The sequence below is a fragment of the Capra hircus genome, chromosome 13, assembly GCF_001704415.2.
Source record: "Capra hircus breed San Clemente chromosome 13, ASM170441v1, whole genome shotgun sequence".
Taxonomy (NCBI): Eukaryota; Metazoa; Chordata; class Mammalia; order Artiodactyla; family Bovidae; genus Capra; species Capra hircus.
In genome coordinates, this window is record NC_030820.1 from 22,219,025 (window position 1) to 22,233,751 (window position 14,727).

The window sequence follows — 14,727 nt, forward strand, 5'->3', positions numbered from 1 at the left end:
GCCCGGGTTCAGTGAGTCCCTGCCTGGTCCGGGAACTGAGATCCCAGATGGATGGGTGCAGCAGTCAAAAAAAAAAAGTTTCTCTTTATTTGTGTTACTGCACACAGTAGCTGCGGAAATGACTGAGAGTCTTTTATCATTAGTGGCTTGACTATTAGTAGTGTGAATTTGTTAATGTTTTTTGTTATGTGTTTGCTCAAATGGGCAATTAAGGGATCTGTTCGGAAAGTTAATAATTTATGTTTTAAAAACCTTTGTTGGAGCTGGAGAATGACATTATTTTTGTTTACTCATTTTTAGGTTGGGCTCATGTGGTTTGTGCCCTGTATATTCCAGAGGTACAGTTTGCCAATGTTTCTACAATGGAACCAATTGTTTTGCAGTCTGTTCCACATGATCGTTATAATAAGGTACAGTATATATTATTTTACTGATATTTTAATATAACTTTTTGTTTTAAAACTGGTAAGTGTAAAGGAATTGTTAAATTTTGTTTTATTATAGCCCTTCATTAAAAAATGTAAATGCCTCCATTGATTTGGAAAAAATATAATTACTGTGGTGAAGTACCGTTATTAAAATAAAATACTAAAGTCACAGGAGTATAAAACAAATGCACATAAGCAAAGCTATATTACCTTTTATATTAACCTAGGTATATAAGGTCCTAATATTTTAATCCTTACAGATTGTTCTTTAAAAATTACTGACTTAAAGAAAAACAAAAAAATGATTATTGACTTTTATGTTCTTTCAGATATTAAGGCTGTATCAAATTTTAATTAATCATTATTTGATATAATATTCATTGTGGTGATACACATCCTGTTTTAAAAAATAATCCTATCACAGAATATTTATTCATCTCTCCAAATGATTTTTTTGCTCTCAAGACAGTATTATTTTTTTTTTTTGCCCTTAAAAATAATCTTAATGTTTGCTTTTTTCTCTTGTATCTTTTTCTTAGTTTAGTACATTTATATTGTTTCATTCTCTTGCGTATTGGGTTATTATTTTTTAAATTACCTACTGTGCCTTTAAAAATACTATTATCATTTTTAACTGAAGGTACTTGTTGATTTATTTTGTCTGGAGAAAGGGTCATGGAGCCAATGCTAAGATTTCAAAATATTAAACATTTTGTAATGTAGATTATTAATATTTATTTGGAAAATTCAGAGAAATAGAAAAATGTAGGACAAAACTCATGTAAAATCTTTCCATTAAGATCCTCCTAGATTTATTTTTGTTTGCATTTTTCAAATACTATATACTTCTAGTTGACTGATCACTTTAGTGGTATATGAGATTGTACATAATCTTATGTCCTGTTAAATGCACTGTGTATTACCAGTAGGACAATCTTTGCTATTCTTTTTAGTGAAAAGTATTGCAGTATTAAATGTATTGAAAGTATTGAATGATTTTCTTTCCATATTGATAACATTAAATATTTTGAAGGTTTTTTTAGAAAAGGTTATTCATATATGTTAATTGACCTTGAATAGCTCTTTGTTAATTTTAACATTTTAATTTAATTTTTTCTTACAAAATGTTTTTTATACTGAAATAATTATTCTTTTTTCTTATATACTTGCTGTCCGTGCTTTTGCCCATAATTTAATATTTGCTTTTTAACTTTTATTTTGTCTTTATGATTGTCATTATTGTTGGTATTCTAGCATGTTAATTTTTTCTAGTTTTAATTAAAATTTTTTTTTAATAATTTATACAACTACTCTTGATTGTTTCTGCCTTTGTTGCCACACAGAATCTTTCACTAAAGTATAACTATTTTCTAGTATGTATTTCCGATAAAGAAGGACTTTCTTCTGCATGACCAGAATACACCCATCAGAATCAGGAAATTAACATTTATGTGTTATTTGTCTAATCCAGAAGTGTCATCATTATTTGTCTAATTGCCATTCATATTCTTTGTTTTCCCAGTAGAATCTTTTCATAGCAAAAAGATCATAGTCTGCTTTTTGTCCCTTAAGTCTCCTGACTTACCTAACCTTGGTACTTCTGAAGATTATTTGTAGAATGGTTTTTAATAATGTTTCCTCATTATTAAATTAAGATTATGTGTTTTTGGCAGGAATGTCACAGAGTTGGTGCTGTGTTCTTCTCATTGCATCCTGTCAGGTGGTACATGATTTCAGTTTTTCCCAATACTGGTGATGTTACCTTGGTCACTTGGTTAAGGTGGTGTCTGCAAGATTTCTCCACTGGGAGGTTAATCTTTATTTCCATTATAATTAGTAAGCATTTTATAGTGAAGTACTTTGTATGTAAATACCTTGTTTCTTGTGCCTTTTATTCACTAATTTTAGCATCCACTGTTATTTCTTTGCTTAATGAATCTATTACCACGATTGATGAGAAGTGGTGGTATTCTGATTCCATTGTTTACATTCATCAGTTGGCATTCCATTTTAAGGAGATGTTTTCATCACTTCCCAATGATTTATATCAGTATGGACTAATAACGACTTACGTGTTGCTGTTTTGTTTTAATGGGTCATTCCCCATCGCTGTCACTTATTGTGATGCTTATATTGTGTCAGGTTTAGTCGGTGGGTCCCTTCAGGCTCTCCTGTGTCTTTTGACTTCTTTCTGTCTTTCTCTGAGGGCTTCTTTTCTTCTGACATGACGGTATGTTCTAGGCTCATCTTGTACCATTGCTTTCTTAGTCCTCGAATAACCGTTTCTCAGAGAAGTTTTGAATCCTTTTAGGTAAGAATGGTATCTAGAAACTGAAGAGGATGTTAGGTGTGCTCACTGTTAACGAGGAGGTTGCTGTTTTCAGGCCCTCTCAGTGTGTATAGATGCAGAGATACACACACATTCACATCTATATCTTCTTTATGTTTTGAAGTAGATGAGGTCACATAGTTTTGATGATTATGTGGATATATGTACATGCACACATATCTATATGTATTTCTATGTCTATTTATGTATCTACCCATAAACTTCTAGGAATTTCTTAGTAATTTCCCTACACCTAATCCAACAACACAGGGTTCATTTTAATTTTCTTTTTGTTCTTATGACTCTCATGTGAGACAGTGAGAAACCTCACTCCTTTTATCCTCAGTATATTTATTTGATTATTCTCTCTTTTATTAACAAGCCATCCCATAATATAGAGGCCATCCTAACTTTGTTTAGGCTCAAACCTCACTTTGGGTTGCTGCTGATTCCCTGCATGGCTGCTTTTTTTCTTTTTAAACCATTTTGGGAGCTTAATGCTTAGCTTCAGTACACAACTCCCCTCTTTCCCTTTCATGGTTGGTTTCCTCACTTTGCACAGGTTCTGACAACTCATTCTGATACTATTTCCACCCTTACCCTCAACACTTTCATGAGAACCACCCTACTGGGGCTCTGATACTAGAGTTGGGCTATCCCTTCCTTTGCAGGATAGATGCTGCCATGCTTCACCCCACCTCATGGCTTTAAGGCTTAAGTATTCAAGGAGTGTAGAAAGTATTCAAGGGAGTATAGAAAGAAGAATGAATTATTTAGATACAAATCTTCTATCCAGTTAGGTTAATTTTAGAATATGCTGAGATAGATGTCTAATTTTTCCCCCCTCACATGATTTAGTCAGGTTTTTCAGCACTACGTTTTGCAGTGATTTGGAATACTGTTTGAATGATCATTAAATTCTTGGCTTTTCCTGACTTCTTTTGTACCCCCTTGATCTATCTTTGTAGTCTTATTCTAGTAGCACACTATTTTAATTTATGATGGCTTTAAATACATGTTGGTATGTGTTAGAACAAATAATACCATGCATATAGTTTTTTTAGATGAACATTAGTAACACTACAGTTTTGATTTTATTTGTATTACAGTGAAACATTTTAGAGGAGAATTGATCTTTTTACAATGTTGAATCTCTCCTTCCAGAAATACGGCATTTCTCCCTGTCAAATATTTTTCCTTTTTGTAGTTTTCCTTAAATGTAGTTGCTGCATATGTTTCTTGGATTTTTATGGTTGTTGGTCTGTATGGTGGTGGTTTAGTTGCTAAGTCACGTTTGACTCTTTGCGACTGCATGATCTGTAGTATAGTAAACCTTAAAAACAATAATATCCGGTTCATGAATATTTAGTATGGTTAATAGGGGACATGTAATTCTGAAATGATAGGAACAATTGGAAAATGGTTTGTTGAGTTTGGAAGACATCAGTGGTTTTTTTGGGGCATGCCACATGGCCCATGGGATCTTAGTTCCCTAGCCAGGGACTGAACTCGTGCTGTAGCAGTGAAAGTGCCAAGTCCTAACCTCTGGACTGCCAGGGAACTCCCTTGGAAGTTACCAGTCCTTAATGGGTGGTGGTAAAGGATAATGTAGAGATTATTTTTTAATGTATTGGCCACTTGAAATGGACCTGCTTTACATGTGCTAGATCCTGAAAATTGTGTAAGACATAGAATTTATCTCCGTGTGACACACAGTCAATTAAATATATAACTACAGTGTATGAAAATAATAATGATAGTTTACAAATAATGGAACAGCTGAATGAGGTATTATAGAACATAATGGAAGGAGGTATTATTTTTGTCTAAGGAATTGAGTAAGGCACACAAAGATATTATAAGGTCTATGCACAATAATAGGGAATTTGACCTTGGAAGAAAGAATCAAATAATAATTTTAGAGAAAGTAACATAAACTAGAATAATAGGTGCAAAGAGAAGATGCTAATAATAAATTAGTTCAGAGAATTTATCATAATCAGTGCAAAGAATAATAAATAATCCTGGAACATTGTGAGATTTAGAAGGGAAATAAAAGGATGATTTCTAGACTTACCTGTGTAGTATATCCGCTTGCAGACAATTCACTGTAGACTTTGTTGCTAAATTTTCCACATGTCAATAAAATAGAGTGGCCAGTTTCTTCTGAACCATTTGTCATCAGATTCTTATTTTTGACCTCTCATATTTTCTTGTATCAGTTCCTCATTTCACTGATACATTTTGTTAAAAAACATAAATGGCATGTTACCTTTAGTTACCTTTCAGTAATTTTTAAGAAATGGGAAGATTGGGGCAACATAGGGATTTGGGACCTTTTTAGGTCAGAGAAGCTTTTAGTTTAGAAAGGTGCAATTTCCATAGAGAGTAGTTGGCAGATGCTATGTATATCCTGAATTTATTCTCTTGAATAGTTTTTATTTATTGAGTGGCCATGAAGGAATGAGTGTTTATAAGTTTAGGAAGGATCATAATAGGCCAACCACACAAACCAAAACCACCATAAAATGTGGTGTCATTGAATTATAAGAAGATAACAGTAGAGGAAAACTTAGAAATTGCTGACCCTGCTTCCGTTTATCTTTTTTCCAAAGGATTAGTGGTAGATAGCTGTTTTTTATTTTGTGTTGGGGTATAATCAGTTAACAGTGTTGTGATATTTTCAGGTGAACAAACGAAGGGACTCGGCTATACATATGTGGATAGATAATAAGAGAAGTGTTTGTTTTGTTTCTCTTGAAGTATAGTTGATTTACAAAGTTGTGTTAGTTTCAGGTGTTCAGAAAAGTGATTCAGTTCTATCTATATAACACATAGATACATATATATATACACACACTTTTTGAGATTCTTTTATATTGTGGGTTATTAAAGATATGAATATAGTTCCCTATGCTATATAATAAGGCCTTGTTGTTTACCTGTTTTATATATAGTAGAATTTATATGTTACTGTCAGATTCCAAATTTATCCCACCATTCCCCTTTGGTAACCATAGATTTGTTTTCTATGTCTGTGAATCTGTTTCTCTTTTTAAATAAGTTCATTTGTATCATTATTTTTAGATTCCACATGTAAGTGATATATTTGTTTTTTTTATAACTTATTCCACTTAGCATTGTAATATCTAGGTCCATCCATGTTGCTCTAGATGGTGTCATTCTTTATAATGACTGATATTCCGTTGTGTACAGACACACACACACGGACACAGATGGTGTTATTTCATTCTTTTTAATGACTGATATTCCATTGTGTACACATAAACACACACACACCATGTATTTTTTAATCTGTTTATCTGTTGATGGACATTTAGGTTGCTTCCATGTCTTGGCTATTGTAAATAGTGCTGCTTAGAACATAGGGGATCATATATCTTTTCATATGATGGCTCTATTTTTAGTTTTTTTTTAACCTCCATAATGTTTTCCATAGTGGCTACATCAGTTTTTATCTGCATCAGCATTAAATACCCTATCTCTTGTATCCAGGCTGCTTTGTGACTTGCTTTGTGACTGCATTTAATAAAATGCAGTGACAGTGACATTGTGTGACCTCTCCCTCTGGCTTGATGATCTGTCTCCTGAACCCATTGGGGTGTCCCTGCCCGTTTATATTCCTCTAATATGTTATGTTTAGGTTGAGGGCTGGAGTATTGGGTGATTCTGTGCCGCAGAGGTTGGTTTCTTTCTGTGCTCTTCCTTTTGCCACACTTTTGTTGTCCCGCCCCCCACACCGTTAGTGCTAGATTGCTGTTATGATTTGATGTTCTGGGCTTTTGGTTTCTTTGTTGTTTTGGTCCAGACTCATGGGGAGGCTTCTGTATACCTGGACCTCAGGGTTTTACCATTTTATTGCCTCCTCCCTTTGGCTGACTTTGCTTTACATCTCTAGAAGGACTTGTGAGGGAGAAGCTTCCTGCCTCTCCTAAAATGCGAGAAGATCAACAGAGCCTGGGGTCAGGAATTTTTCTTGTGCCTTGTTCAGGGGTAATTTTTCTTCTCTGTCTTCCTAACCATCATGAGTGTACTCATGCCCTGGGTGTGACAGGGTTTGCTGCCAGTCCCCCAGATGTGCAGGGCTTTTGAAAGAAGTGTCTGGTCAAGAGGTGGGATTTCATGTCTTTCCCTCAGTGGCACCTAATCCTGTCCTTTATGCCTGCAAAACCAAGAGAGATTCTTTCTGGTTGTTTTGCCTCCTTGCTTCCAGTTTTCCCTAAGAGCTTCTTGTGGGTCTTCATGGAGTAGAGCCTGTGAGTGGGTGTTAACTCCTGTCTGTGGTTCCACTGGTCCTGTTCTATTGCAGTAACCCATAATCAGCCGTTAACAGTTTGTTAAAATTTTAGCTGATTTCTTAGCTGCACCTCTTCCTCCATATCTTCTTCTGTTGCTGTATTATTATTGGATAGTCTCCAAATGTCTTGTGGTTTTCAGGTGGCTGAAGAGGAGAAGGCGTCCCCTTTCAGGCTAATTGGTTGCCTTTGCAACTGCAAATCTTTTATAGTTTCAAGAAAAGTTGTGATTTTTTAAAAAATTTAAAATGGCTTTTTGTTAATAGATTTGGAGTGATGTTCTCTCAGTTCTCTAGTTTTTAGGTAGAGTTGGAATCTAGCCTTAAATCCTTTTGATATATGAACATTGTTTCTCTTATTAAAAATGTTAGGTCAAACTATGACTTTTTTCCCTACTTAAAATGAAAACTTTTAGGCTATGCATTTGCCTCTGATTATAACTTTATTCACATACTTGATATTTTATTTAGGTGTATTTTTGTTGTTTGGGATTATTTTCTCAATAATTCTTTAGTTTATAATTTTTCTTCTCAATCCAACAGCTATTTAAGGAGAAAATAAAAACTTTCAAGTCACTTTTTTCCTACTTATGTGTTTTGGAAGCTCTTGTTTGTTGCATAATATAGATTATAATTGTTACATCCTTTTTATTATTGTAGACTCTCTCAAAGACTATTTTTTATCTGATATAATGAACCTCTTCAGCTGTGTGTTTGGTTGCCTTTTGCATGGTATATCTATTTTTCATCCTTTTACTTTTAACTTTCTTGTGTCTTCAAACCTAATGTATCCTATCGGCAGCATATGGAACTCTCTCTCCCCCCCCGCCCCAGTTTATCAGTCTCTGCCTTTATCAGTCTCTTCATAGTCAGTGCTGTTAATATGGTTGGGTTTACATCTTCCATTGTACTTTTAAGTTATATTTTCTTGGATTATTTTCTTAGTGGTTGCTCTTGGGTTTATAATATTCATCTTAATTTATAGAATCTGCTTAACCTCCAGTAAGATATAAAAAATTCACGGCATTTATTTTATTTCTTTGCTCCCCACGTTTGTGTTATTACTATTATAGGTATTTTCTCTCTGTATAATAGTGTAAGCCCCAAAAAGTTAAAATTATTACTCCATATAGTCTTACACTATTTAAAGAAACTAAGAGAAGACACCCACAAATATATTTATAGAGTGTGTGCTTTTCTGTTTACCATTTTTGTTTCTCTTGATTTCTTCCTGTGGGTTCTAGTTGCCATCTGATGTTATTTCCTGACTCTAGAATAGCTTTATTCCCATTCTCTTTCACTGTGTTGTCATTGTCTACATTTCTATATGTTATGGCCCCAACAGTACAATTTATGGACATGTTTTAGGTAATTGCTTTTTAAGTTAACAAAGTGAGAGAGAAATATCTGTGTTCTTCTTGAAAGGTAAGACTCACTTTATGGATGGCCCTGAAAGCTCCGCGGCGTCACTGCAGTCCCCACTCCTTCACAGTCCGTGTTCATTCCTGCCAGTGCTCGCCTCCTAGGGTGTAATGGTCCACAGCTGCCTGTGTGAATGACCTTGTGCCGTTTTGGAACATCAGTGATGTAAAAATGTATTGAGTCCTTATTGAGCTTCAGCCCCCAGAGTTTTCATTTGCTGTTTTCAGTTAAGTTTCTATGTATAGAGTGATAAACTGTGCTCTGGAACACAGAAACTCCACTGAGAAAAGGAGATTTTGACCCAGTGGAAAATTCTGGATATGTTCATTATCCACAAACAATGGATTTTATTGGTTAAAAAAAAAATACTGTCTTTATCATTTCCTACAGAGCTCTTTCTGTGTGTTTTTAAATTGGTCTGTATGCATGTTTTTAAAAACTTCACCTTTATTGAGATGTAAGTGATGGGAGTTCTTTGTTTTTATATGTGCATTGCAGTGGTCGTCTAGTGTCACTTGAGTTTAGCTGAAGGAATTTCTTTTTGTAGTTCTTGTTACTTGGATTTGGGGAAACAAAGTATCTCAGTTTTTTTGGGTCTGAGAATATTGTTGTTATTTTATCTTTATTTCTGCAATATAGCTTTTTCTGGATATAGGATTCTTGTTCTTTGAGCATTTTAAATGTTATTCCACTGCTTTCTGTCTCCCATTTTATTTCTAATAAGACCTCAGGTTTCCTTGTATGTGATGAGCCATTTTCCCCATTTTGATTTCAAGAGTTTCTTATTTTTGCCTTTCATTAATTTGAATATGGATCTGTTTGTGTTTATCCTATATGGAGTTTGCAGAGCTTTTTGGATGTGTTGGTTATTGTTTTTCATCAAATTTGGAAAGTTTTCAGCTATTATTTCTTCAGATACAGTTTATGTCCCTTTCTTTTCTCATAATTTTCTCCTTAACTGTCTGTTAATGCAGTTAATGGTGTAGCATATTTTTCTGAAACTGTTCTTTAGGTGGTATTATTGAAAACATGTTTTTTTTTTTTTTTTAATAATCTCTGTTGATCTGTTTTTAAAGTTATTTGTTCTTTCCCTGCTGCCAACTCAAATCTACTGTTTAGTGCTTTTAGTGAGTTTTAAACTCGAGAATTCTGTTGGTTATTGGTCTTTGTCACCTAAGTCCAACATCTTGACTCCCCTTAAAGGCAGTTACCAATGCCTACTTTTTTTTTTCCTGTGACTGAGTCATACTTTTTCTTTTCATGTCTTATAATTTTTTTGTTAAAAATTAAGCAAGTTAGGTAATGTAGCCACTCTAGAGAATGATTCTTCCTTCTCCCTGTGGAGACAGAACCTCTGCACTAGTGCTTTCTCTGGAGCTGCGGGTAGAGACAGCACCCTGCTTTTTCTGGACAGACACCTGTACTCTGATAGGTCCTGGCAGGAGGGAAGGGTATAAGTAGCCCAGCTTGTCCTTCCTAGCATGTAGCTTCCATTCTGCAAGCAAGCTGATAGAACACTGGGAATCTTGGCCTATTATTAGGGTCGGGAGTCTGTGAGTAGGAGCTATCAGGATGAATAGTGGTATGAGTCACTGGAGACCTGACCCTCCTTGGATAAAACTCTGGTCTTGGATAGAGGAGAAAGGGAGCCCTCACCTTCTTGACAGCACTACCCAGAAAGGAACTACCATCACAGGGAGCTATGGGGATGAGGGTGGTGATGGGGACAGATCATGGCTCAAGTGCCACAGATGCTCACTGTTCTTAATGAGATTTAGTAGATTGTCTTTGATAAAATATCCTGCCGCATGCCATTAGGACAGTTTTCAGAGACTAAGTTGACATACAGTATTGTATAGGTACAGATATACAGTATAGTAGCATAATTTTTAGAGGTTATATTCCATTACAGTAATTATAAAATATTAGGTATCATCCCTGTTTGTACTGTATATCCTTGTAGCTTATTCTAGATGGCACAATGGTAAAGCATCTGTCTGCTAGTGCAGGAGACATGAGTGATGTAGATTCAATACCTGGGTTGGGAAGATCCCTTGGAATAGGAAATGGCAACCCACTCTATTATTCTTGTCTGGAAAATTCCATGGATACAGGAGCCTGGTGGGCTACAATCCATGTGCTTGTAAAGAGTCAGACATGACTGAGCACACACACAGGCGCAGCTTATTCTATACAGAGACTTTAAGTGGTTCTTTTTCACCTATGAAGTATTTAATTCACTGAGGAGAGGATCCCTGGACTTCTTCACTCTGCTATTCCATATGTCTGGAAGGCCTAACTCCTTAAAAGTAAAATCCGTCATAATTTTTAGTTTTATTGAATGGTGAAATGATGGTGTCTTTTCACTGTCAACTGTTTTGGAAATTACTGAGATATTCTTTGAGGTCTGTTTGCGTATTGCCCCTGAATTTCAACCTGCTTTGTACTTTTCTTTTAAAAAATTTGCTTGATTATTTATAGGCTAAAATATGTATGTTAAATTATTCCATTATAATTGTTTGATACTGCCTTCTGGTAATATGAACAGTTAGAGATGCTTTTACGATTGTTAGTGTGTCTAGGTTAGTTTTGTTGTAATTTGGGTTTTTCCTTTTTAGACATACAAAGTAATTTTTGTAATTCAGTTCAGTCTCTATCTTTCAGCAGAGGAGTTGAAATTCATTTACCTACTTGTCTAAATATTAGGCTTTTGGAAACTGTGTTGTAAATATTTGACACCACAGTGCATTGTGGGAGAAACTTTTCCAAGTTAAAAAATAGATGTGGTCCTATTGAAGTTGGCTAGGTTATACCTTATTCAGATTGGTTTATTTTTAGAATTATATCATCTGATTATATGTAGTTAGGCATTAATTTTTTGTATACTTGTAGATTGCCATTTTTAGCCTTTCATTATCAGCTATTTTCACCTAAGAAAAAGGACCAGGTAGATGTCAAAGTTGCTGGGAGTATTCATTGGCCAGTAGCTCTTGGAGGCACCTCTGATCTCCTAAAAGCGTTTCCTCCCAGAACTAGTATGTCAGGTTAGCAGGGCTGATTGATAGTTCATGTGGAAGGGATTTTTGTGAAGGAATGACCTAAACTGTGCTCATTCATTAAGGACTGTCCTTCACCCACTGAGTCCCAGCTCCTTATATCCAGCTCCTTTCTGTATGCTCACTTCCAGCAGAAAAGAGACAAACCTCATTTTACGTTTTTGTTACAGGAATCAGTTAAATAGTGGAGAGGAGATTTTAATACCGAGGTGGCATAAGCTATATTCTTCACCCTGGCCTCAGTGCCTGTAAGGATTCCTCCTATCTTGTGGGATTTTTTAGTCTAGGAAACTGTGCCTTGTGAAATCCTACAAGGACTATTTATGTCTGTATTGATGTTTTCATGTTTGCATTGCTTGTAAAACAGATATAAATAGAAAAAAATAGATTTATATTTTGGATTAGATTAGTTAGTAAACCTGATTTTGAGCTGTGAAGATAACTATAAAATCCATATCTGTATAAACCACTTGTAAGGTGTTTATTTCTTTTTTTTTTTCTTTACCCTAAGACTTGCTATATTTGTGATGAACAAGGAAGAGAAAGCAAAGCAGCCACTGGTGCTTGCATGACATGTAATAAACATGGATGTCGACAAGCTTTCCACGTGACATGGTAAATATGATTTTGTCATTTTACAGAACTGAAATTGGGAATACCTTGTAAGTTAAAGACTCAGGTACCCAAATATTACTTAAACTAAATTTTGTTGGTATAGTTTCTATGTCTATATTTACTTACTGTAATAAAAGTAATTCTAATAATTGAGTGTATTTACCAGAGTGAATTTCCAGTAAGTAACCCTGGTTCTAGTGTCTTATTCAGCTTTATTTTGCCTAAGATATTTCTGTTGTTTACCTACCCTTTGATTTGTTATTAGGATTACAAGAGCTGATGTAGATAAACTTAGTGCAGAGCCTGAAATACTAGTGAGAATTTAGTGAATGATCGTGTTTTTTCCACTGCCTAAATTTCAAGAGGGGAAAAAAAGCAATCACTATCATTCTCTGTATTATAGTGGCTATTCCTTAGAAAGTTTCTTAAATATTTAAATGACCTTCTGTTTTTATTTTGTTCATGCTTCCTTTTATTTTTATCCATGAACATATTCATTGCATTATTTTAATAGCAGTTTAAATGAAACATTGTTTTCTGATAATTTCTTTCACAAAAAAGTTTTGATGAGATGATAGAAATACAGTCCATAGCAGCATGGAAATGACTACATTATATCCTATCAGATATTGGTATTTAATTAACATTTCACAGATTTTCAGACACTTTGTTTCCAAATTGTTTTGTAATATGTGCTACTGTAAGGAACATTTGGTGCATTTAACAAACATAAATTTAACTTCCTTAGAATACTAATTAATGATAGTAACTGTTATGTATTGAGTATTTGGGTTTCCCTGGTGGCTCAGGTGGCAAAGAACTCTGCCTGCAGTGCAGGAGACCCTGGTTTGATCCCTGGGTTGGGAAGATACTCTGGAGAAGGAAATGGCAACCCACTCCAGTATTCTGCCCGGAGAATTCCATGGACAGTGGAGCCTGGCAGCTGCAGTCAATGGGGGCACAAAGAGTTGGGCATGACTGAGTGACTAATACACATTGAGTATTTACTATGAAATGGGCAGGTTTTTTTTTTTTAAATAAAAATATTTATTTACTTGACTGCGCCTGGTGTTAGTTGCAACATATAGAATCTTTAGTTGTGACATGGAAACACTTAGCTGTGGCGTGTGGGTTCTAGATCTAGTTCCCTAATCAGGGACATAGAAAACAGACTGGTGGTTGCTAAGGGGGAGTGGGATGGGAGAGGGCAGGATTGAGAGTTTGGGACTAGTAGTTGTAGATACAGACTAATAAATATGGGATGGATAAACAACAAGGTCCTACTGTTGGAGCACAGGGAACTGCATTCAGTATCCTGTGATAAACTAGAGTGGAAAAGAATATGAAAAAGAGTGTATGTGTATTTATGTATGTATAACTTAGTCACTTTGCTGTACAGCAGTAATTAATACAACATTGTAATTCAACTATACCTCAGTAAAAAATAAAATTTAAAAATTTCCTTAATATTGTACTTAATTTTCCAAAGATGAAAGACCTATTTTGGCTGTGAGGTACATACTAGTACTATTATTTTGGAATGTTGAAAGTGGAAGGTCAAATTGACAATATGATGGTTATAAACTTTAACACTTCATTAAAAAAAATATTATCATAGCTTTAGGTTTTAATTTCATTTCTTCCCTTGTTTTTGACTAGAAAAACACAGCTTCTGTTTTTCTTACCTACTGTACTATGTTATAACTTGAAGCATTTTACTTCTAACAATATAATCTGTGTTCATGGGTAAATAGCATCACATGTCATGTAAGCCCTTTAGATACCTGGCCTTTTCTAATTGTACCTGTGATACAGATTGGAAAATCAAATGAAGTGTTAAGTTTGGGGTCGTGAGGATATCTTTCAAGAAATTTAATGTCTATTTGGTGACTTTAAGCATGCAAAAATCTCTTTCCTTATTAGAGATGGATAGTAAGTTTATTTTAAACCATGTGTATAGCTTTAAAGATATAGCAATCAAAAGATGGGGTGGAATGTCTTAGTCTCAATGAGAATAAAGCCTTTTATTTTCTCTTTTCTCTTACGAGATACCTACGTGCTTGGAATTGAATTTTATGTATATATACACAAACATACACAAATACATAAATACATACACATAAAATGTTTTATACACACGCACACACATACATATACTATGGTTTAAATTTTGTTGATATACTTGGCTTTTATTTTCAGTGCTCAGTTTGCCGGACTGCTTTGTGAAGAAGAAGGTAATGGTGCAGATAACGTCCAATATTGTGGCTACTGTAAATACCATTTTAGTAAGCTGGTAAGAATCTGTCTTGAATTTAATTTACAATTATAATAATTAGGTTTGAACTGAGTCTTTATAAAGCATCCCTTTTTTGGGGGTTGCTTTTGCTCTAGATTGAGTTTTCTTAGTGTGTTGTTTGTTGGGAATTAAAAGCTATAGTAGTTTTAGAAGATTTTGCTTTGCATGAGTTCATTTACAAAGGTGACTGTTCTAAAATATACTACTTTAGAATATATATTAATTGTTAATAGTAAATGTTGGTATATATTTAGTAGAAAATAAAA

General features: G+C 34.5%; 1 protein-coding gene across 11 annotated transcripts in view; it reads left to right on the forward strand.

Moving 5' to 3' along the window:
* The window catches only part of MLLT10 (myeloid/lymphoid or mixed-lineage leukemia; translocated to, 10), a 213,050-nt gene that overhangs the window by 74,465 nt on the left and 123,858 nt on the right, over positions 1 to 14,727 (forward strand). For all 11 annotated transcript variants that reach the window (XR_001918993.1, XR_001918987.1, XR_001918990.1 and 8 more), the window contains 3 exons: positions 301 to 410; positions 12,062 to 12,165; positions 14,365 to 14,458. Coding sequence is in view for 3 of the 11 variants with exons in the window: in XM_018057081.1 (XP_017912570.1) it covers positions 301 to 410; positions 12,062 to 12,165; positions 14,365 to 14,458 (308 nt within the window). In the remaining 8 variants the exon portion in view is untranslated. The remainder of the gene's footprint in view (positions 1 to 300; positions 411 to 12,061; positions 12,166 to 14,364; positions 14,459 to 14,727) is intronic.